The sequence below is a fragment of the Bicyclus anynana genome, chromosome 11, assembly GCF_947172395.1.
Source record: "Bicyclus anynana chromosome 11, ilBicAnyn1.1, whole genome shotgun sequence".
NCBI classification, from domain to species: domain Eukaryota; kingdom Metazoa; phylum Arthropoda; class Insecta; order Lepidoptera; family Nymphalidae; genus Bicyclus; species Bicyclus anynana.
This window is the reverse complement of record NC_069093.1, coordinates 11,878,479-11,903,769: the sequence shown is the minus strand read 5'-3', so window position 1 is coordinate 11,903,769 and position 25,291 is coordinate 11,878,479. Positions and strand designations below refer to the sequence as shown.

The window sequence follows — 25,291 nt, the reverse complement described above, 5'->3', positions numbered from 1 at the left end:
CTTACACGTGCTTCGCTTGCCAAAAACATTTCCGATAGTTGATCATTGATGTATAGAATAGGTCTCTATCCTACTACTCTATAGGTATAGTAGTATATGGTTGATTTAATCTGTGAATTTACTAAAATACCTACTTATAAACAATTAGCTCTAATTACTTAGGTATAGTTATAAAAGTGAAATTTGAATGGAGATAAATTATACCTTGGATTAACACACTGACTTTCAATCCCGGAAAGACCATAAATCCTGCAGGATCTATATCTATACTAATATTATAAAGCTGAAGAGTTTGTTTGTTTATTTGATTGAACGCGCTAATCTCAGGAACTACTGGTCCGATTTGAAAAATTCTTTCAGTTTTAGATAGCCCATTTATTGAGAAAAGCTATAGGCTATATATTATCCCCGTACTCCTAAAGTAACGGGAACCACGCGGGTGAAACCGCGCGGCGTCAACTAGTGGTAAATAAATATAAAGACTTTTTCCTGCTTTAAAATTATTATTGAGAGTTCAATGAAACACCTCGTCTAAATAGTTCACACTTCACCAACTACGAGCATTTTCCGCAAACAGAACATTACGGCAACGTCCTCATTATAGTGGAATCATGCCAAATAAACGTACAATTTTCCGATATCTACGTCAAACTACTAATAATGTTTACGAAATGCGGAATCATTTTAGAAGGTTTCGATCGTTGAAATGTCATGTACTTTTCACAGATACAGAAATAACACCCATTTTAATGATAAATTATCCATACTTACTAATATTATAAATGTGTAAGTGTGTGTGTCTGTTTGTCTGTTTATTTGTCCGTCTTTCACGGCAAAACGTAGCGACGAATTGACGTGATTTTTAAGGGGAAATAGTTGAAAGGATGCAGAGAGTGACCAGTGCTTTATTTTTTTTTAATCCGCCCCCAACCTCTTAAAATAGGGTGTGAAATTATCTAGGTAGGGTAAGGGAAGGGTAGGGTACGGGTAGGTTAAAAGTAGGGTAGGGATAGGGTAGGAGTAGAGTAGGGATAGAGAAGTGCTCATACGTAAGTCAAAGCGAAGCTACTACTCGTATAACATAAAAAAAAATTTTTGAAAAACCTCCGAAGTTCATGAAATTAACTATAATAACGACATTTTTTTCCAGAAATTCTTTTTATCATAATAGATAATAGATAACCCACATGACAAATCAACTTTAGCAGAATTGCTAAGACTGAGATGTAGTAGGTAACTGATACTCTTAACTCTTACTTGACAATCGAATTTTGATGTCCCAATTTTCTTACTTCTCATCAAACGAAGCTAAGAACAGTCTAGATCAAGTCATCAATATTCTCTTTCAATGAGCATTCATTTGATATCCCACTCGAGTATATTTGCAGACATTAGGTTATTCTTCCCCACTTCCACCCCCACAACTTTTAAACGGGTCAACCGATTTTCGTCAAACATTTCTAAGAACACTCGTATATAAAGTCAGTTAATCGACATAAAATTTAAACTTGAATGCCACCCTAGCTTAGATTTTATTACGCAAAATATATTTTTCAAAATTTTCAAAACTGAACCGCACTTAATATGACCAATGACCCTTTCCTTTTCCTCGGGCGGGAATCGGACCCACTACCTCTCGGTATTGAGTCCTGCCTTTTAACAGTGGAGCTAAGGCTTCAACCACACAAACATCAACATAGAACCATTGGCACCACAGAAACAAAAAGGCCAAAGATAAACATCTGTTTTCATGTTGTCAAGTTGCCAAGCGCAGTAGGATTAAATCACAATAGTAAATCATCTGTGATTCAACATCGTGATTAGGTTGCGACCTAATCACAATGTTTGATCGCGCCTGTTGATCGAGATTAACAGAGCTATAGCTTGGCAAGTTCGTTGATGATATGCGGGCGACGGGGGGAAAGGACTGTGTGGGTGAGAAATCGTGCACGCTAGGCAGAGGGAATTAATGCTAGGGTATGAAGTCGTGCGCGCGGGGCATTGCTACCCACCTCCCGGCCCGCGCGAACCATCGGTAGTGTTACGAACGAATTTGCCAAGCTATATATCATTAGGTCGGAAAACATGCGACCGTGATTTTTATACTATTTTGTAAGGTTTTTTAAATCCTTTATTGACGTGAACCGTCCTTTTTTATCACCTCTCTGGCGCAGATGGTAGTGCTGTAGATCTTAACTGAGAGGTCCTGGGTTCGATTAACAGTTCGGGTCAGTTAAGGATTTTATATTTTTTAAATTGGCTCAAGTCTAGTCTGGTGATATGCATTGCCGTAGCTATAGTTATCACCTTACCGGGAAAGACGTATCGCCACGCGATTTAGCGTTCTGCGACTGAGACATAACTAACTAACCTAAGAACATCATAAAAGGAGAATGTCAATATCAAAAATCTTTTATATTTTAAATAAAATAGATTGACTTGGCCCTAAGCAATCTTATTGAATATAATATGTATTAATTGTAAGATATATTGTCTATTCTTGCGATGGCCAAGTCAATCTATGTTATTTAAAATATAAAAGATATTTGATATTGATATGGTCACTATACGAGATGTTCTTAGGTTAGCTACTCGTAATTACGTAATAACTTGAAACAGAAGATCCCTTAATTACGAACTGAATAAAGTAACCGACTTAGTGTTACATGGATCTCACTACTTTTTACGGTAGAACAACGGATGATGTCATCAAATATTTTTCTAACCTAAGCGAAGACTTTGACACATCAAGAGCATTGGAGTTGGCGTCGCTATTTTGAGTTATTGTGAATTTGCCTAGGCGTTCAATTATCTGGCTTCTGGCTGGCTATTTAACCAGATTGTTGCGATGTAGTACATTATAATTAACTTATATAGAATCCTTTTTTAAAGTCGCTTAATAATGTATAATTAGTTAATGATGTATTGAATTATTATTTCTTTCGATAAAATCAACACCCACATTTGTTTCCATCTAAGGAGATTAATTGTACATAAACAGACATAAACTGTGTCGGCCATGTTTCAATCCAAATATTTGTACAGTCGAGTGAAAAATAGCTTATATACAAATGCACACAAGAATTAATTTATTTTACTTTGTACTTTGTGGAGATAAATGCACACAGTTGGCACGACACTCTTTAGTTCATATCTGCTATAATGTCAACCGTTTTAAAATACATATTAAACGTTAGAGCGATCTCATTTTAAAACTGTAATTTTATATTTAGCTTGAGAGTACGTCCGTTTTTAAGCTGATACCGCTTTATAAGTCCTTTGTCTGGTAGGTCGGATTAAATTTCTATTTTTTAACCGACTTCTAAAAAGGAGGAGTTTCTCAATTCGACGTGTACTTCGAAATTTCTTAACCAATTTTGAATATTATTTTTTATTTGATAGAGGTCCAGATTAGTCCCATTTAATTTTCATGAAAATCGGTTTAGTAATTTTGTGTTAAAATGAAAATCACAAAAATAAGTGAATGAATTTGCCCGTACTGTGGACGCACTAACTGAAAAATGTAATGTTGTTTTTTTAAAGGAACCGACTTACCTACCGACCGACCTACTCTACTACTTCTATTGATCGGTTTAAAGGCGGTGCCAAAAAACAAAATGAACTTTAAGAGCCTCTTTGACATAGCACCGATTTACAACATAGGTACGATATTATTTTTCAATTTTTAGAGAAGATGTCGAAGTCGGTTAAATTCTTTTGTTAAAAAGATTTTACTTATAAAAAATTCTCAGTATTACCTATATCTACTTATTGTCTGACCTAGACTAGATGATAATGTTTGTAGGCGTTAATCTCTGAACTGAACCGATTTTAAAAGTACTTTTACTAATAAAAAAAGCCAGGTCGTTTGTGAGTGTGATAGGCTATATTTTATCCCCATATTCTCACGAGAATGGGAACTACGCGGGTGAAACTGCGGAGCATCGGCTAGTGATAGATATTATTTAATATGTTAATAGGAAAGCTATATTACAGTGCTAATGATTATATACGTGGAAAATTAATCTAGGGTAGAGTTAGTTAATCATTATATTGGAACTTTTTATGATATTGTGACTTTTTTTTTGTACTATTTTTAAATTGTGACTTGTAAATTGAACAGGTTTATTTTTTGCACATCAGCTATGGCAGAATATATGTTTAATGCAATAATTTATAAGACCTATGTAAGCTTTTATCTACATGTACCATATTCTGGTAAAATAAAGAATGATTTGATTTTATTGATATCCTTCTACTAATATCGTACATGAAGGTAAAAAAAAATACCGACCGAATTGAGAACCTCCTCCTTTTTTAAGTCGGTTAAAAAGTGGTATATGTTTATTACTACCTTCATTAGTATATCTTCAGACATGACGCCTATGTTTATCTCAATTGTTTACCCTATTTAGGAGTACATAGTGAGGCGTATGCCGGCACGTAGGTACAGTCATAGTGACATTTTTTCTTGTACTCATATGTATTAACAAAGACATCGACCTGTGTTAAACAATGGATTGCCATTAGCTCAGTTAAATGCTTTTTCTTGTCTATTTTATTATACAGTGGTGTAAACAACCGTTACCGGAGATACATCTACTGATATATCTAATGAAAAAAATCGGTTGTCTGTAAAGTCGGTTTACTGACGATAGTTGAACGTAACAACGTCATAAGAAAATACTGATGAAATGGTTGCATTTTTAAAATAAAATGTTCTTTTTTCTAAAATACTGTTTAATAATCTTCATAGACCAGAATATACTTTATTACCTGTAAAAAAAATTTGGCAACCCTAGTTGCGAGGGAACGACGCATGACGTCATCTTTTTTCGAGTGTAGGTACAGCGAGCTTCATCGAATCATAGGACGTTGTCACGTCAATAAAATATAAAAAAAAGAAAATTAAAAAATAACAGCATAAATAAACCTTAATACATTTTTTTCAGAGAAGGCTGAAAAAAATATTAGGCCTCGTTATTTATTAGTGTCATGGGCTATATTACACTTATTTATCCCACATATGCCTCAAAGAAATCCTTGTTTTATCACCGTATTCCCATGAAAATTAGAACTTTATTTTTCGTACGTAGCCCTTGACTACAATGTCACCTGTTGGTATTTGATGATGCAATTTAAGATGGAAACGGGCTAACTTGTTACGATATGAAAATCCACACCCCCTTCGGTTTCTACACGACATCTTGCCGTAACGCTAAATCGCTTGGCGGTACGTCTTTGCTGGTAGGGTGGTAAATAACCAAGAAAAAAGCCTCCCACCAGCCAAATTTGTAAATCCACCGCGCACACCACTGCGCCACGGAGGCCGTCAGAACTAGGCGGTTGAAACAGCAAGGTGCCCGCTAGTCAAATATAAGGCTGCCTGACCACCAGAACGGAGCGAGTGAGCGAAGCGGAGAAACGTACTAATGCGGAGTGGAGTTGCGTATTATCCGCTGGAGAGAAGCGAGACTGCGGAGCAAAGTGAGAACGTAATGCCTAGCGGAGTTGCAGACGTGATTCCCCGCTCCGCTTACCGTTTTTATATGAATTTCTAAGCTAGCTCACAAGTCTCTGTCCACATAAGAGGAGCGGAGATTTTATACAATCCTATTGGTTAATATTTCTCCGTTTCTCGGTAGCGCTTATCAGCTGGGTCCATTAATGGCTCGAGTTTTACCACGTGATCGCCTCTAATGACCAACGCGTCTCTAATCACCTGTTGCTTTGTATATATGAATACCATTCTTATTCAGCGGTTTGTAATTCCAAGATCCCGTTGATGAACAAAATATTGCTTAACTATTATGAAAGTTATGTAAAACTGTGTAGTCATTAAGTAACGTTTTATCACGTTTAAATAAACAAAATAAAATTCACAATTTCCTACAGTATGGCGCTTATTACACATGATTCTGTTAAAGCTATCATCACGGGATATTAAAGAAATTTTGTATTTAACTGGATTTTTGAATTACGAATAGGTAGGTTTATATATAGGTTAAAACAGTTTTAAACGTGATAGCAGAAAGAACTAAGAAAATTATTTAATACTTGTAATTTCGACTTTTATTAATTAATTCGATTACGTGTCTTATTTCAGTGCTTTGTAGCATTTTGTAGATTATTATTTACTTTTACATACCTACAAAGTATAGTTACAGTTCCTGTAAACTCGTATGTTGGTCCGTTAACCATTACGGTTATAAGGTTCAGGAAATTAAGTAATCAAGCGAAAAAAAGAAAACAACATTCGATTCAAGTTCGCTATTACGCCCGCCATTTATTCGTACACTATTAGCTAGAGCGAAATTTGAGTCCGTATTCGCTATTCTATTCTTAGTTTGCGGTTAACTGTTCCAAGAAGCAATTTCTAACTAACAAGAGTTAAACAAACACACACATTCAAAGCTAATTTCTCGAGTTAATATCATTTTCTTGGTCGCCACGCCATTGTTTTATTTCTATAGTTAACGTTCAGGTTCAGTATAAAGAACCTACTTAGACACAGATTATTGTAATAGTTCATATATACCCCCCACCAGGTGGACTAATGACATAAAGCGAGTCGCAGGGATTCGCTGGATGCAGGCGGCTCAGGATCGTGATGTTTGGAAGTTTACAACCTACAAAAGGCCTTTGTCCTGCAGTGGACGTACATCGGCTGATATGATGACGATGATGATGAAGGGTAGAAACATATTATTAAAATTTTATGGTCACACACAGAACCATAAGTAGCATAATTTATATATGATAGCTGATACCCGCGACTTTGTCTACGTAAAATCAGTTTCCACATTTTTTCCAACAGCCAAATCCAGTCAATAGTTTTTGCGTGAAAGAGTTCATACCATCATTACAACCAGTTTTTCGCAAATCTCGCCAGGAACCATGGTTTCTTCCGGAACAACTTATATATTAATCTAGGATATACCTAATCTATTTTCAATACAAATTTCAGCTAAGTCGGTTAAGTAGTTGCGACGCTAAAGAGTAACAAACATCCAATCCATACAAACATTCGCGTTTATAATATCAGTAGGATTCCACTAATGCATATGTGTTTTTAATAGTGGAAAAATCCTTTAAAAAAGATTGTAGTTCCTCAACAAATTACAGTGTTAAGTTATTGAATAGCATAATAATTAATAGTTGTTCAAACAATTTTCACAACAACAAATCTAAATCTCGTGCTTAGAACCTTAATTGCCAATGATAACATTTTGACAGCATGTCAATACAAAATGTCGCATGGTAAGTTAATCTCAAGTGAAAGCGACTATGCTATACGCCTACGCGAATTATTCGCAGTTCCGATAATCTTACATTACAATGAGCACCCAAATTATTAATTGCTGTCGATAGACATCATCACTCATCACTCAAAAAGTGTGCATGGCCTAATTTCTTCATATATACTTATTCAACCAAACCTACTCCTACTTATATTAAATTAAGAGTAGGTTTGGGTGGGTGTAAGGAGGCTAGTACCAGTTAGCCTGCTCGTGGTGCACCCTGCAGACTGACCGACGAGGCTCTGGCGACCGACTAATGGCGGTATAACCATTATCAATTGGCTGAATTTTTATAAATGGCACAGGCCTGTGTCGGGCAGCAGCGACACCGGTGCGGAAAAATCCAGCCCTGCGAATGACCAACCCGCATGCCCAACGTGGTCTTTGGGCATTAACATTCATGGATACAGCCAAGTCCATGCAAGAGGCCTATGTCCAGCAGTGGTAGTCCATCGGTTGATAAATAATATGAAGAAATTGGGTCATTTTATTTGCACAATTTTTGAGTCATCACACGTGAACTGGATCTATAAATGTAACCCGCGGGCTACAGCTAGTTAAATATAAATAAAAGTTTCAAGACCTGTCAGGATGGAGTACGCTCGTAGAAGGTGCTTGCTGCTCTCTTGCCAATTCGTACCGGGACAACGCGGAAGCTACCACGTGACGTAAAGGGCTGCTGCGGAAACAAAATATGAGAACGAACATACACTAACAAATAGACTTATTATATCAACTGGCGTCCACCAAAAGTTTTAAGTAGAGTAGGCACAATTCACAAATATAGATTACGCAGAATAAAACATATCTTTACATCAATGAAATGCAATAACTTAAATACTACCTATGCAAACTTTTTAGCGTTCCAATTCGAGTTCTTGTAGCACCAAGCTACAAGCAACCGTACCGGAGCATAAAATCGGTTAACCGTAGCACGTACAGTATAGTAATTGTTTTGAAATTTTCTTTGGATCAGACATTATTACTGCATTGTTTCTACCTGTACCTGTTCAGCACATGAAATCCGATCTGCACAATAAATCAGACAGAAAAGATTTTTGTAAATATTTTTTTTATCAGTCAATATAATTTTTGATTATTTTATGATAATACAGATTTTGGGTTTATTTTAGAGTATAATATCTACGTACTATACATATATGTACACACTTTATAATAATATACAGATAAACACACTAAAAACCTTTTATTATAGTAGGTACTTATACCGCAGCGCCGCCTTAATAGTTCCATTTATCATTGCAACGAAAGTGAAAACTGCTACTGGCCTGCTGCTAGCCGATTCAATGGCGGACGCGTTTATTTCTTAGCTATTGTCGTCTCGTTGAATGGCGATGGCTCGATGTGAGTCACACTCTTTATTTGGACACATTTGTACTAATACTATTGTGAATTGTTTAATATATGAATGAAAAACTGGTGATATAAGAATTCATGAATACGTTATCTAATCGTAGGTTGTTGTTAATGGTTTGTAAATGATGGATTTTCTGAAGCATTGGATATCGGATAGAACTGTTGCTTGCTAAAATCCCTTTTCAACACGCATTTAGCTTCACTTGTCTTGTATGTAAGAAAATCAAATCTTGGAATCTTAATATGACCCACTTCCCGGTCTTCGATTAGGTTGAAATTTTGCACACGCTCTGAGTTCTGATGACAATACATGACGTATATAATAAACGTCAATACAAATCCAATATGGTGGCCTCCCCAAGATGGCGGACTGGCTGTTTGAAGTCCACCCCCATGCTATGGATATAAAATGAAAGGGTTTGCTGTAAGGAATACGAAAAACATAGTCATGTGACTTAAATCTAATACATGTAATTTTTAGTGCGTGCTTAAAGCGTGTTTAAACATCCCGGACAAGAACCTTAGAAATAAACAAGAAGCAGTCAATTTTTGTTTAGTAATTGAGTGCACGCTAGGATTGAACAATAATTTTGAAACCAAATTACCTAATTCGTAAAGGTAATTTGAACCTTTATTACTTTGTCCAGGAATGCTTGAATAGTTCTTCAAAGTTCTTGAAGTTCTTGATTTAATTCCTATCCACTAGAGTACCTAATGTCGTGTACCTAATGAGTTATGAACATCCATAATGAAGCAAATAAAATTATTATGTTTGAAGTTAATAAACAACATAGTATAAAACAAAGTTGCTTCAAACTGTCTGTTCCTTGTTTTACGAGTAACCTGTACTGTACGATCTTTTAAGCTACGCGGATGCAGTTTAATTTCGTGATTGCAGATTCGTTAGATAGAGTGGTGCAAAACGAAGGTTTATTAATAGGTAGATATAAATCAAGAAGACAAGATGAAATCTCCCTCGTTTTTCGTGGACCACTAGGTGGACCGAAGACATCAAACGGTTTGCAGGGAGCCGCTGGATGCTGGCGGCTCGAGACCATTTTGTTTGGAAGTCCATGGAAGAGGCCTATGTCCAGCAGTGGACGTCCATCGGCTGATAATGATGATGATGATGATGATAAATCGGGGGGTCCGTTATTTATAATATATGTGATATTCAATCGACTTGAAACTTATCATAAATATTCATTTAAGAAACCAAATAACATAACATTTACATTTGTAAAGTTACCCGCAAATATTTCCTTGAATGGAAACTGTAATCGACAATCAAACATCTTTGTGTACAAACTGAAAGACAATCCAATTCAATAGGGCACCATTCATATGCAAAATATGTTATTACATGATGATGGCGCAATGAAATAGTAAAAGTGAGTCGCATTGTATGGGATGTGCTGTAATCAGCTCCTCGCTTTCGTGTAGGGTTGACAAAAAACTGATACATATATTTTATTTTCAGAAGGTTTGGCTTTTGTTGTAATATTAATGTGTACAGACAGGCACGTTAAACTGACTGAAACGTGTAACTGAAGCAGCATCAGTAATGCATTTTGTTAGTATATAGGATTTCGTCCGCGTGACATTCAGATTTTCACAAATTCCGCAAAAAATATGTATTTTTCAGTAGTTTTTAACGGAAATAAATACCCATACATTCATACAAAGTTTCGCGTTTAGTATTGATTATCATGTTTTGTTTCTTCGTTGTCGTAGAGTTCCTACCGAAATCAAAGAATGTAATACTCTAGTAATTCGTAAATTGGTGTACCAAACTACTTACTTCTGTAATACAAAAAAAAACATATTAAACGCAACCGAATAGTGGCACCGTTGTTCCATTATTCGGTATATCGTTAAGAGTTCTTCCAGTAAAAACTAAATTCCCATTGGTATACCTTAATTAACGAAGTATGCCCCTAGAGTCGAAAAAAATCGTGTACAAAACAAAGTGTTGAGTACTCCTCCGGGGAATCTTTCTTGTAGCCAGTAATTATTTTCCCCTTTTTCGGTAATAGCCGTTATAGCCCAGTGGATTTGACCTCTGCCTTCGACCTCTGCATCTCTAACTTTTCAGTTTTGTTTCAAACGGGGAAGGAAAAAACATCGTGTGCCAGTTGCCAATCCGCATTAGGCCAGTGTACTGGATTTAGCCTAACCCCTCGAATTCTTTTAGGCCACGTGCTCAACTGTGAACCGAATATGTGATGATGATGATTCTTTATTATAAACTGTGAATATCCGAAGATATCAGCGTTACTCGATTGTGATTGAGAATTGAGAATTTCTGAAATTTGTTAACTAGCTAATTCTTGACTGACTGGAATTTTGATTATTTTAAATTTTACGTCTTTTACGGCACTGGTTTGTGACATCCCTACGTATGAGACGTAACAAATTAACAAAAACAGCACGTGACTTATTTTTTTATGCGATATCGTAGCACCAAGTTAATATCCGATAAAAAAATAATAACATTATTGTTTATATTCATAGATAGCGAAATATTTTGCGTAAATTTTTGAATGACCATGTTATTCGATATCCTTAACAGACAATATAGTATTGGGGCGTTTTTCAGTGATCACTGTTTTTAGTTGTTTGTTACATAAAATACATGGCATGTTTTCATTTGTAGCTGTTCAAAAACCACGTGTACGAGACATATTGGAGACTACAAACAATATACAAAAATTGCATACCACCTATGTACGAGTATAAATGAAAACCTATTTCGCACCCATAACCTTAAAATGAATTTTTAAAATTGAAAGAAGTAACTTGTTAACCACTTAACCGATTTAAGTCATCGTAATTTACGTCTTCTATAAAAGAGCAGGATTACATGGCGAGTTGGATTCAGTGTAAAAACCACCAAGATGGACGGATGGAAGTGAAAAAAACTGGGGGAGGCCTATACTTCCTTTTATTCAGCAAATAGAAAAAAAAAACTTATGAAAGAAAAAAAATAAATAAATAAACGAAGAAATCAAAAAAAAAAACTTATAAATTAACTTAGGTATATACTTAACTAACAAATTAGTAATAATTTTATTTTTTACTTTTTTTCTAGCTAACAATACTAACATTAGGTTTAAGAAAATTTTGTAAGAATGTTGAAAAAGGATTAATAAAAAGGCTTTATTATTATTATTATTATTAATAATTTACGTCTTCTAATATCTTGTAAAGGGTTTCTAAGGAACGAAAAACTTTAAAAGTACCTAAAGCAGAAAATTGGAAAATTTCAGAAAAATGGACTGGGTGTTTGATATTTGGATGAAAATTTGGCACTGAAGTAAATTTTAGCTCTGGATTACTTTAAACTTTTTATACCGATATTCCAATACGAAGGGGAACTACGCGAGTTAGACTTCTTGCCATAATGTGTCTCATTTAGGGAATTTTCAGTAGCTGTGCGACTAATCTTAATATATAAATGCGAAAGGTCATTCATCACGAAATCTCGAAAACCGCTTGATGTACTAAGCTTAAATTTGGCAGGGAGGTAGTTTATAGTTAGTAGGTATCCACTAAGAACGGATTTTGCGATAGGGCCGGATTAAAGTGGTCTAAGGGCCGACGAAGTCGCGGGTGTCCTCTAGTTCAACATAGGTAAATGTTTTTACACATATGGGTAATGTAGTACTGATTTTATTGAATAACCGGAACTATTTCTCAACTTTGTCGCATTACCTAGTCTCATTACTATAAATATACTTAACATGAGATTACTTTATTGACTTATTCATAAGTCATTTTAAATAAATCATTGGCAAACGCATGCTTAATAAATTATATCGGTTTACTTTTCATATGATTACCAACAAGGAACAGCAAATGTAAACATAGATCGAGTAATCAACGCACATCTTGATCACATGACAAAGTTCTAGAAACGACATCGTTGATCAGTTAATTCACGGTTTTCTAGTAATAAATATTAAATCTCTATCGAACCTACCTATCGGTACTAGGGCTACCATTGACTTTACGACATATTAACGCAAAATTATGACAGAAATTGGGCAAACAAAAATTTGTAAATACTAGCGGATGCCCGCAACTTCGTCCGCCCTTAGACCTCCATAATCCGGCCCTGTCGCAAATTCGTTCTTAGCGGACGACTAATTAATATAAACCTCCTTGCCTCATTGCCAAATTTTGTCTTAGTATGTCCAGTGGTTTTCGATATTTTGTGATGACACCTTTCGCTTTTATATATTTAGAGACTTGATATCTCATCGCATTTCATGATGATAGTAGAATTCTTTAAAGCCTTCGCATGTATCGACGTATGAATGAAGAGAGGAAAATCCCTCTTACAGGTTTTTATCAAGTGGCTTACTTGATCAACTATAATTAAAAAAAAATACCAATATAGCATGTTGAAAAGTCCAAAATTTTTTTTTTATTTTTGTTCTTATACCAAGACTTATTATTCTATGGAAGTTGCGAACCCTATCAAGCGGTGTAGCCGGCGCCAGTTGGCATTAGCGGGAGCAACTTTCATGAATAGGTAACTTGTTCACTAAAATATTACCAAACGACAAGCCGACTTATTTACGAGTACGAAGCAGAACTAATAGTTTAGCTGCTAGTTTTCTCATAAACATTGATTAACTAGACTTGTAAAAGCTTAGAAGTGCAACAATTTTAGTCATTTAATGAAGTTCTTGTTGCTAGTTGTACTTAGTTGAATTTACTGCTTATAATAATTATGGCCACCATTTTGACTTGCTTTGCCTACTTAGTTAAATTAGTAAAACTTTATATTGCTTTATAAAGAAATATAAATATTATACATGTTTAAAATGGCTAGTTTTACTTCAATAAGATTACTAATGGCGTGCGACGTAACTTTATCATAAATTGTATTACATTTCAAAGTGCGTATACAGGGTGCTCGGGAGTATTTCCCTTAACTAAAAGGTTTTAAGGACTTAACTAAAGAACGAGTCTACTTATAGGTGGCGAACTGCGTAATTAATATTTTTTTAACTAAAAAAAACTGTTTAAGTTTGTATAAAAAGTACCTAATTCAAATAATTCCGACTATCCATGTAACTTTATCTATCTTTTCATTTCAAAATTTTAAAGTTTGGCTACGTCATAAATATAAGGGACACATTTTAAAATTTATTTACAAAAATTATATTATTTACCTACTCCAAACACTTTTTTAGAACACTAGTTCTTTGAACATTTTTAATTATTTTTCGGCAAAGAATATAACCTCAGAGTTATGGGAAATACTCACCAGCATCCTGTATAGTAAGTATATCTAATGCCATAAAGTCAAGTCTATAAGCAAAAAGTAACTTATATAATACTTTGGAAAATCCAAAAAGATTAATCAGTTTTAAATGATTCAATTAACACATATACGGTCAATTTGATATGTTTACAAAAAATAAGTTATCAATTTAAGTAATTAACATATTGATAACTTGTGTACTCAATTGTGTTTTTAGAATCAATAATGTTATTGTAATGAAACAGTCGCTTAAGATAAAGCTATGAATTGTATAACGATTTGATCATCTGCGCCAGTTAAACAGTCTGCTTCCAATCGTCATGGAAGACATAGTGGTACGCGTGGTATACAAAAATAAAGAAATCTTGGAACCAGACATTATCAAGAGTTCGACAGTTGAGTGATAATGTACATTTTATCAAACGTTAACCATGAACATCGTTTTCATCTAAATGAAGGTAAAACAACGCAAACTTTATTATTGTTTACATTATTTTAACTTTATGTTTACTTTTAGAACACAAAAAAGAATTACGCCATAATTTAGATGTCAGTTCTCTGTGTCTTGATTGAATATACTTGTACTTTGAGCACCTCTAGCTCTAGAACTTCATCATTGTATCAGCCGATGGACGTCCACTGCAGGACATAGGTCTTTTGTAGGGACTTCCAGATATCACGATCCTAAGCCAGCGAATCCCTGCTTGACTCGCTTGATGTCGTCAATTATCTGGTGGGGGGTCGACCAACAGCGCCAGCGCTTAGTAGTGCGGGGTCACCATTCCAACGTCCATCGGCTCTTCTAACTATGTGCCCAACTGCGCTTTCGCAACTTGCAAGCTTTGCTGTATTCGGATCTTTCTAATGTATAAAATTCAAATACCGCGGTCATTACTCATGACCATTAAACACTAAAAAACCTGGGAGCTTTATTATTTCATTATCATTATCAGCCGATGGACGTCCACTGGACATAGGCCTCTTGTATAGTCTTCCAAACATTACGGTCTCAAGCCACCAGCATCCAGCGGCTCCCTGCAACCCGCTTTATATCACCGGTCCACCAATAAGGGGTCGAGCAACACTGCGCTTTCCAGTGCGGGGTCACCATTCCAGCACCTTGGGACCTCAACGTCCATCGGCTCTTTGAACTAAGTGACCTGCTCATTCACTTCAACTTCGCGACTCGCTGAGCATATAGCTCAGCGAGTCGCGAAGTTGAAGTGAATGCGGTGACTTTGGTTCTTCTACGGATATCCTCATTTCTGATTCTATCACGCAGAGATACTCCGAGCATAGCTCGCTCCATCGACCGCTGAGTGACTCTGATCCTTCTTATGAGGCCTATAGTTATTACTTACAGTTTCCTATTTAGTATGTTGTTGTGTAAATGAACTTCAGATAGGTGGGAAGGCCGATCGCAATTTATATGGACCAGCACACAATCACCTATTTGCATGCTCATTTGGAATTATCGGTGATTTGCACACAATGTTTAGAAACAAACGGCTCGGCAGTGCGATGCGATGTTTTGCTCGTTGCCTCGCGCCTGAGAACAACATGCTGTTTCGATTCATAAATATACAGGGTGATTCTTGAGTGATTGTCTTTTTGATTGAAATAAATTATATGTTCTAAGTTATACTATCAAATCATACCACTAAATTTAATAAATCTAAGTATTTTTGATATTCCAATCACTAAAAAAAAGTTCATTTAAAAAAATGAGAAACGTCCTCGCGGGATTAGATTTGACTATAATTTTTCACCATTGCTAATTTGCCATTTTTAATTGTAATCAATTGTTTTGCCAAAATATCTAATCACTTTGCAAAAGATCAACCTCTAAAATCATCCTGTAAATATGACATATGATAAGTACGCAAAATTAATATTGACGAACCACTCGATCTTATCGATAAGTCGCTCATTCACACATTTAGATTGCTTATTAATTTAGAGATCAATGGTAAATTAGTTAATCAATGCTAAATCTGTTTAAGAAAAAATTAAAAATAATTCTTTTATATTTTTTTAAAATGTTTTATTTCATTGTATTGCACCTCATGATGCTTCAAGTCTTAAATATATTTAATTCTAAAGAGTTAGTTAATAGAGTATTACGAATTACGATACCATACTTTACACTGTTTAAAACTAAAACACATCGACAACAATATCAAAATTTGAAACACGAGCGCGAAACCAGATTATGTGGGGTCATTGACCATTCGTTAATATTATTAATTGATCTCTTTACGAGGACAAGTAGGAAAGTACGCTGAAGTTACACTCAAGACATTCAAGGGCTTAATACAAACGGACTCTTAAGTACCTACAGACATTAAGTGCTTTTTTGTTGACATCTGTTGATATTTCTCAAAAATGTTTGCGTAAATTATAGTATTGGTTACAGGTGGCAATTTTAACGATAATACAGTTAGGTACGGGAATAATTATGAGGAATATGTAGATCATTTTTTTTTTTATTGAGAAAGAATACAATAAGGAACTTAAGCTTACTTATCCTAATAACTATACAAATCATGCCCACGTGGAATGGTGGCAAGAATACTGGCTGCATTTCCGCGCTGGACAGCCAGGCTGATCCTTTGCGCAAAAAATGAGCCAGCCCTTCTGTCACCAGTTGAGGCAACTAGCCGCGGTGAAATGATTCGATAAAATTTTTTGGCACTGCGACTCCATGGCCCAAGGGTCTCCACGGGAAAAGGTACAAATATGTAACTCTCTGTCAGAGAGGCATACTTGAGCCACTTACCAGTTTCAGCTTTTTCTGCTGCGGCTCCCGGTCTTGATTATGTCTCCCTGATACGACACGGTGCTATGTGTCGACGCATGTAGTGTCCCACATTAGGGCCCGCTCGATCAATTATTACTATTTTTCGCTAAGTAAAAGTCGCTTACGTTAATCCTTCTATCAGCTACCCGCTTCAGAGATTAGCCGGAACAAACAGAAAGACAAAACATATAAAATGGTTTTTTTAAAAAGTGAATCATAAAAACTGTTAATTTAAAATTTGTATAGTTGTATGTATAATATTTTCACACTAATCCTTGTTTCATTAGCTCACTCCGCTTTCTCTAGTTTTGTTTGTTGAGATTTTTCTGTTTGCGTTCGCTTGCAAATCCCGCCCACATCGCAAAGTACTGCATTATTGCAAAGTACCGCCCGATTCTTAGGAGTCGCCCGCCCGAGCCTGTTTACCGTCCATACAGAATTACAGACCAATATTGACATTCTCTTTGTCCGGCGACTGACGGCTAATCTCTTTGTACTGGATAATCTTTCGTATTACAAGTGTATTACTTTACCAGATATTTACACATTAATGACATAATACTCGACCGTTATTTCACATTAGCTGTACTACGCAGTTTCACTCGTGGTAATCGTCATAAACTTATCATCAATACACCAATTAGTGAGTGACTCCGATATCTTAACCAAGTTGAGTTTCAACCATTATTTAACCTCATTAGAAATGTAATTTCTAAAATCATAATAGAACCTCTAAAACATAACCTATCAAGTGCAAAAATAATTCTACAAATCCAATCCTTAAGATTAACTCGTTTAAACAAACAATTTAAACGGATTTAACACACACTTCAGTGTTTGAAATGTTAAACAATATATGTATTTCATTTACTTAACGATTTAATATTTCAAAGAATACTGAAATTGTATGTTGTTGTTAATACCCAATGCTCAATGACCTCAGCAGAGTTTCTCAACAGGTGGGCCTAAAAATTAACATGGTCAAAACGAAAATAATGTGTAATGCTCATGTATCGCTCCACCCAGTTATAGTTGAGAACGCTGCACTCGAAATTGTTGACGAATACATATACCTAGGACATATGATCCAGTTAGGTAGGTCCAATTTCGAGAAAGAGGTGAACTGTCGAATCCAACTCGGCTGGGCTGCATTCGGGAAGCTTCGCGACATCTTTTCGTCCGAAATTCCTCAGTGCCTGAAGACAAAAGTCTTCGAACAGTGCGTGTTGCCAGTCATGACCTATGGTTCCGAGACTTGGTCGTTAACTATGGGCCTCATAAGAAGGCTCAGAGTCACACAGCGGGCGATGGAACGAGCTATGTTAGGAGTATCTCTGCGTGATCGAATCAGAAATGAGGAGATCCGCAGAAGAACCAAAGTCACCGACATAGCTCAACGAGTTGCGAAGCTGAAGTGGCAATGGGCGGGGCACATAGTTCGAAGAGCCGATGGACGTTGGGGTCCCAAAGTGCTGGAATGGCGACCCCGCACTAGTAAGCGCAGTGTTGGCCGACCCCACACCAGGTGGACTGACGACATCAAGCGAGTCGCAGGGATTCGCTGGATGCAGGCGGCTCAGTATCGTGATGTTTGGAAGTCCCTACAAAAGGCCTATGTCCTGCAGTGGACGACCATCGGCTGATATGATGATGATGATGATGATGATGATGTTAATACCCGGCTATTGAAAAAGCACCCTGTGTAGTGTCAAACAAAAATATATTCTCATCTGACACTGTTACGCACAATCTGACATTGTTGTTTTTGACGTGACAACGTCTTATGATTCGATGGAGCCGGCTGCACACACGAAAAAAGATGACGTCATGCGTCGTTCCCTCGCTCTAGGGTGTTGCCAACTTTTTTTACAAGAAATAAAGTATATTCTGGTCTATGATGATTATTAAACAGTATTTTAGAAAAACGACCATTCCATCAGTATTTTCTAATGACGTTGTCACGCTCAACTATCGTCAGTAAACCGACTTTACAGACAACCGTTTTTTTATATATTTTTTTTCTTTTATTAAATAAACACATGTACACGTTTAACGTATAAATTCATAGTAATGTTTAGAACATAGCCGTGGTCGAATACCACATAAAGATCGTATCGCTGTGTGGAAGCTCGATCCGAATTCAAGTTTAAAAGATCAACTGCTTTATATTTGTCTTCATTCTACAACCACTAAGTTTATGTAAGAGCAAGCGATATGACACTTTCGACCTTGACTGCAAAGCTCGGGCCGCTTTCGCACTTCGCAGTTTGTGTGCCATCGCCAATGATATTAAATACTGTTAGATGTGTTACTAGCGCACAAAAAATGAGGCGCTCAAAAGAGGAAATTTATAGTCAACTCAATAACGATAGTTATTTAAACCAATAATAACTAAATATCGTCTACAACGTCGAGTTGTGTGTTCCGGAAGTGTAAAAACTATATATAAATAAATGGAATTAAAGACAAAATTGTGCATGTGTGCGCTCAGTGTCCTATTATTCGGATCACTTTTTGCGGTGATTTTGTAGGGACGTAACCGATCTATAGTATAAATTATCATTGGCCATCGCATACAATGTCACGGCGCTGCATTCTGGCGTGGCGTACATCACACAGATATGACTAGAAAGCGCTCCAGACGAATTATGTCTCTGGGACAAACAAACAGGAACTTATGGTTCTCTTAACTATGCTATAATAACGCAATGGAAATTTCCACGCTTCAGCCTTCTCGTCTTATTTCTTGGAAACGAAAGGTGTCAACTATTACAAAGAACTATGGATGCATTGCCAAGTTTTGTTTTTCAACTTTTTCATTAAGTCAGATAGCAATTAAATTGGTTTAATTTTAGATGGTTCACTGTCAGTTATTTACAAAGTTGGATTAATAATAATTAGAGATTAAATATCTCGTGTCTCGATGAAATCAAAACATCGTGAAGAAACCATACTTAAGAATTATCTTAATTCTCTGCTTGTGTGAAGTCTGTCAATCCGCTTTGGGTCAGCGTGATGGACTATTGGCCTAATCCCTCTCATTTTGAGAGGAGACTCGCGCTCAGCAGTTAGCCGAATATGGATTGATAATGATGATGATGAATAATTAGAGCCTCAACAGCTCAACGGTAAAGCAGTCGGACTCATCACCGATGATGATGATGATGGTTCGATTCAGCTTCGTTAGACTATTGTCGCACCCACTCCTAATACAGTCTTTTCCGACTAGTTGCAGGGTAATGCAAATATTGGTCTTATTTTAATCATATGTTTATTATTTTTTTTTTAAATAAAAAGTTATTATGACATACATAGACTGTGTTTGGTAGGTTACGTATATATAGATTGCTATTGAATAATCAACATTTTAGATGCTAGCACACATCCTATGAAGTGCAAAGGTTAAGGTTACAGACATACGAGTAGCTTAGATTCTTTTATATCTTTGTGTCAGTAATGCGCAAATGATTACTTTGTAAACACGAATAAACTTCCCAAACAAGTCGTCCGCTAATCAATCTAACGAATTTTCTCGACTTGTACTCTGGTGGCAACTCCATCGCGTTCCCACGACAGGTCAAACTTTAATAGAAAAGCAAACAATTTCACCGTGACCGATCACTTAGGTAAGACTCTCAGATCACTTTGTACCTCTGTCCATGTTGAATTTCTATATTTGTCACTAGCTGACGCTGCACGGTTTCACCCGCGTGGTTCCCGTTCCCGTAGGAATACGGGGATAATGTATAGCCTATAGCCTTCCTCGATAAATGGGCTATCAAACACTGAAAGAATTTTTCAAATCAGACCAGTTCCTGAGACTAGCGCGTTCAAACAAACAAACAAACTATTCAGCTTCAGGGTGTAAGGGTTCTTTAAGAGTTTGCGGCATGTTATACCTCAACACCCGAGTCCGCAGATGGGCCTGCCAACTTCAGAAATATTTTTTGTATTACTCGTAAATTGTCCCTTTATTCTCTGAAATACACCGAATTACCGATTGACCCAATGGACGCTTAAATGCAACATAAAACAAAATGTTAACGTAATCCTATTTAAGATGTATTGTTTACGATAGTGCAACACAAACCATTTGAAGAAAACAATAATACAAGTATCAATATGACAAAGAACGCCACATGCGTTGATTAATTAGCTCTCGGCCTCATACAGTGCATTGTTGATCACGTATTAATTGGCTTGTTTCCTGGTTGCAGGACCGCAGGCGAGCCGACCACGTGATAATGTAAGCCGCGCAAGACGACACGCGTCTACCCTCAAGGTAAGCCTCTTTCGCATTTTAGCTGTCTAGATTTACACGTCTAGGAACTAGTATTGACTAGTATTAACCAATTTCTTTACAAGCATATACCAATCAATATCCAGTATTTAATTAGATTGTGGTACAACTCCTGCCAACGAACAAAAAAGCCACTGGGCTTGTAGTTATGTGACACGTCGATTCTCTTTCTACAAACGCTAACGCTTCGAAAATGAAAAAAATGTATAGAAATGGCATTTATCTCCTAACAGAGAATTATTGTATCGATCATAAGTATGTAGTAGCTATTTTATTTATTTATTAAAAATACAAATTTTACTTAACAAGGTAAATTAAACATCACGTGTCTCAAACGGAGAACAAAAAACCTCGCGAGGAAATCTGAGAATTTTCTTAATTCTTTACGTGTGTAAAGTCTGCCAATGCGCATTGAGCCAGCGTGGTTGACGGGCTATATCAGCGAATAGTCCGCTGCATTATTTTAATAAGCACAGTCTACATAGTCCATGTAAATAGTAAGTAAAACGTGTGATACGATTATACGACGTACATTTGATATGTTAGGCATCTGTGGCTGTGGTACGACCTTTAAAAGTAAAAGTACTCAAGGATGTAGGGTTGGATTATGTTTCTATATGAATGTGAGTCATTGACTGTACTAGCTCCGAGCTTTAGTTTTAACTTTCTCATACTGTGTAAATAAAATGTATAGTGGACACGAGAGTCGAGACACGAATAAGTGTAAAGGATTGTATTTAAACCAGTTAACTGCGACCGTACTAAGTAGAATAAGGTACTCAACAAAAAAAGTATATACGGTCGAATTGAGAAACCTCCTCCTTTTTTTGAAGTCGATTAAAATATCATACATAAAATTAATTTTATTTATTAATTAATTATAATTTAGGAGAGACAAGTTTTAAACAAACAAAAGACAAAGTTCATCTTGTACCACTTGTACCACTACACGTAAAATTCTAGAAAGGCTGGAAGGACCTATCGGCAGAAGAATAGATTGTAATCTTAATTAAATTAAATTTATTTGTTAACACAACGACAGAATAATTAAAAACTACTAAACGTAAAATAATAGTAATTATAATTATTTTACGTTTTCCAATATAAAATAAATCTGTGAGACACAGCTAAAAAGAATAATACACACTCAACATATTTTGATAATTATCTAATTTAAATAACAGACAGCTTTTTCCTCCATATTCATAAAGATGGATTAGGATTTAAATCTCAACTTTCTTCAAAGTAAAGTAACTTCCAGTTTGCCCAAAACCGTACCAATTTCACAGCAGAAGCAGATGATACATTCTGTAATTGCCACAGACTGGTGCATATTCATAGTTTTATTTTTAAATAGCGGATACCCGCGACTTCGTCCGCGTGGAATTCAGATTTTCACAAATCCCGCGGGAACCATGGAATTTTCTGGGATAAAAATCCAGAGTAAAATTTATTTCCATTCCAAATCGCTTCAGTAGCCGCAGCGCAAAGAAAGAACAGACATACACACTTACACACACACAATGACACACACTTATAATATTAGTGTGATATATTTTTTTAAGGTTTGCATCGTTGTGTCCACAGAACAGAGATCGCTAAAAGCTAACGCTTTTAGCAATAGAAGTAGCATAGGGGCGTGGCCCGCTTACACCCGGGTGTGCGGAGCTTCGCAAGCCTATCCGCGCATGTACTAGCAGTCTTGTTTCGTTGACTGACACGTAACGTCCTGCGGTTGTCAAATTCGGTAATTGAAAATAATTAAAAACGATTAGAAAAATGCTGTATTGTGCCGTTTTGGAATACAAAAATGATAGCCGCCACAAACATTTATCAAATTATGGTGTTTCGTACCATCATTATGTACGTATTTTATTATATTTTCATTAAAATATGAAAAAAATATTTTACTCAAAGTCACAAACTAAAATGAACTTTACGGGAATAGTACTAAAGTTTACTTTATTTTAATACAAGTTCGATTTTCTCGAAGATTCTGTTGACACCAGTGGGCATACATTTGCTGCGTCAACAACAACAACAAAACTATCATAAATCAAAAATCTACAAAAATGATTTTATTGCAATAATTCTTCTATTCCTAATTAAATGTATTAATTATTAATATTAATAATTCTTGTTATTTTATATTTAACGAAAACACCCATTGATTTTGCATAAAATTTACAACAAGAAATTGTAACCATTTGAATTTTGAATTTTCATTGGTAACGTGCGAAATATAATCTAAACTGCTATATTCTGAGTTGCGCGTTGTCAGTCGAACATTAATCACAAAATAATCTGTGTTACTTTTTAATTATATACAAAGTATTTAGGAATGCTCCAGCTTTAAATAAAGGATCATCATGTGAATTTTTAAATGAAAGTACCTTTTTATATTATTTAAAAACTGGTTGTTAGGCATATAAAATGTACCTAAACGAACATTTTCTTTCAAACAATTTTAAGGTCAAAATAAACTTAAGAGACAGAGTGTTCGTTTTGCCTTTAGGTTCTTTAATATTTTTAATGAATTTCTCTCTTTAGTCGGTCCCTCATGACTGACAATCGGTACCATGTTGGCGAGTCATATTTAGATAAACAATGCTCCTCCATCGAGTGCGGAGGCCATCTAGACGGCACTATAAAAGGTGTGGGCACCTGTTTCTATGAAAAGATCCGACCATCGGATTTGAGATCTACCTCGTGGCCGTTTTCTTTCTAAATAACACCACGTTGTCCACCACCACGGGTAGGGGTAGGGTAGGGGTAGGGTAGGGGTATGGTAGTGTAAGGTAGGGATAGGGAAGAAGTGCAAATAAATAAATTAATAAGTCAAAACGAAGCTTGAGCGAGTCCGCTAGTATATTATATTATGCTTTATATAAAATAAGAGGAAAAATAGACCAAATAATAGTTTTTATTTTTCTTGTTTTAGTTCTCCTGAAAAAAGTGTAATTTTGATTTATGTTAGTTTTGAATTTAAGCAGCTGCCATATGTCATTTGGCTATTCATTTAGGAATGTCGATATTAATATATCGATATTTTATATCTACTACTATTATATTATGATGACACGATAATGATGAAATTTTCGAAAAATTTTTTTAGGAATCCGGAGAGGAAAAAAATTAATCGAGGCGACTAGGAAGCAAAATTTGTTTTATGCAAAACCGCATTGTAATTTGTTCCAAACATTTTACGCAGTCAGACACGTTAATGTAAAGTGGAAACAGAAGATATTTAGTACTCACGGCAGTGCCAAACAAAAAGATTTTTTTTTCTAAAAGTCGTATTCGTGTCTTTTAGGATACAAATAAAATGACGTACTTAAAGTGTTAGAAACATCAAGTTTGAGTATTTGTAATTGACCTATTGACTACTAACGGGTTGGAAAATAATCTACTTTTAACATTCATCATGAAACTCATTGTAGTTAAATAGGAAATAATTGAGTTATTTTCTGCAAAAACCGACGAATTAAAAAAATATATACTATCGTGTTTTTTATATATTTAGGAATTATTTTTACTTCTTTGCAGAAAAGAGTGAATCTTTTCGTTGAAATATTTAGGAATTAAGTTTACGAAATACTTAGAGCAGCTGATCACGTGTTTGTTCACGTGTGTTATTGGCAAATATTGTACAGTACATACTGAAAAAAATATAAAAAATCTAAATATCGTTGGAAAAGAATAGTCATGTGAAAGATATGACGACACTGTACTATCTCGTGTTTTATTTTTTATTATTTGTGTTTATGTCACTTTCATTTGTTAGTCAAATTGTCCTGAGAAATTTGTGAAACATTGTTTAACATCCAAATGTATCACTCCGAAACTACTTAATAAAATCAAATGAAACTTAGCACAATTTAAGCAAATAGTACGAAGAAGGTTATAGATTCTTCATGTTGCGAATATAAAAATAGAAAGGGTGAAATAGGGTTATCCCCTATTTGTTAAGGTTTCGTGGAAAGTACTTAATTTTTCAAGTACACAAGTTATGGACTTGTATTTGACCTTCTTTGTTGTGTAAACTCGAATCATGCAAAGTTTCAGTTGAATTAATGTTTTTTCAGAGTGGTACATTAAAAAAAATGCTTGTTTTTTACTTTCTTGTGTGTGTTTCTTCATATATTTAAAATTTTTGATTGACCTATGTTGTTCTTCTTAATTTTATAAAATTAAAATTTTTTTTTAAACAACAGACGTTCGTTTTATTTACTGCGAGT

General features: G+C 35.5%; 2 protein-coding genes across 3 annotated transcripts in view; one reads left to right on the top strand and one right to left on the bottom strand.

The window, feature by feature from the left end:
• The window catches only part of LOC112051517 (uncharacterized), a 75,038-nt gene that overhangs the window by 34,007 nt on the left and 15,740 nt on the right, over nucleotides 1-25,291 (top strand). The window contains exons 1-2 of one of the 2 annotated variants that reach the window (XM_052884153.1): nucleotides 14,269-14,411; nucleotides 20,971-21,035. In XM_052884153.1, coding sequence (XP_052740113.1) covers nucleotides 14,360-14,411; nucleotides 20,971-21,035 — 117 coding nt within the window. In that variant the 5' untranslated portion in view covers nucleotides 14,269-14,359. Of the gene's footprint in view, nucleotides 1-14,268; nucleotides 14,412-20,970; nucleotides 21,036-25,291 lie in introns of those variants that run through there. The other variant, XM_024090189.2, reaches the window with a different exon arrangement.
• LOC112051514 (pupal cuticle protein 20-like) overlaps nucleotides 1-25,291 on the bottom strand; it is a 127,341-nt gene that overhangs the window by 89,669 nt on the left and 12,381 nt on the right. The gene's annotated exons all lie outside the window — the stretch shown is intronic.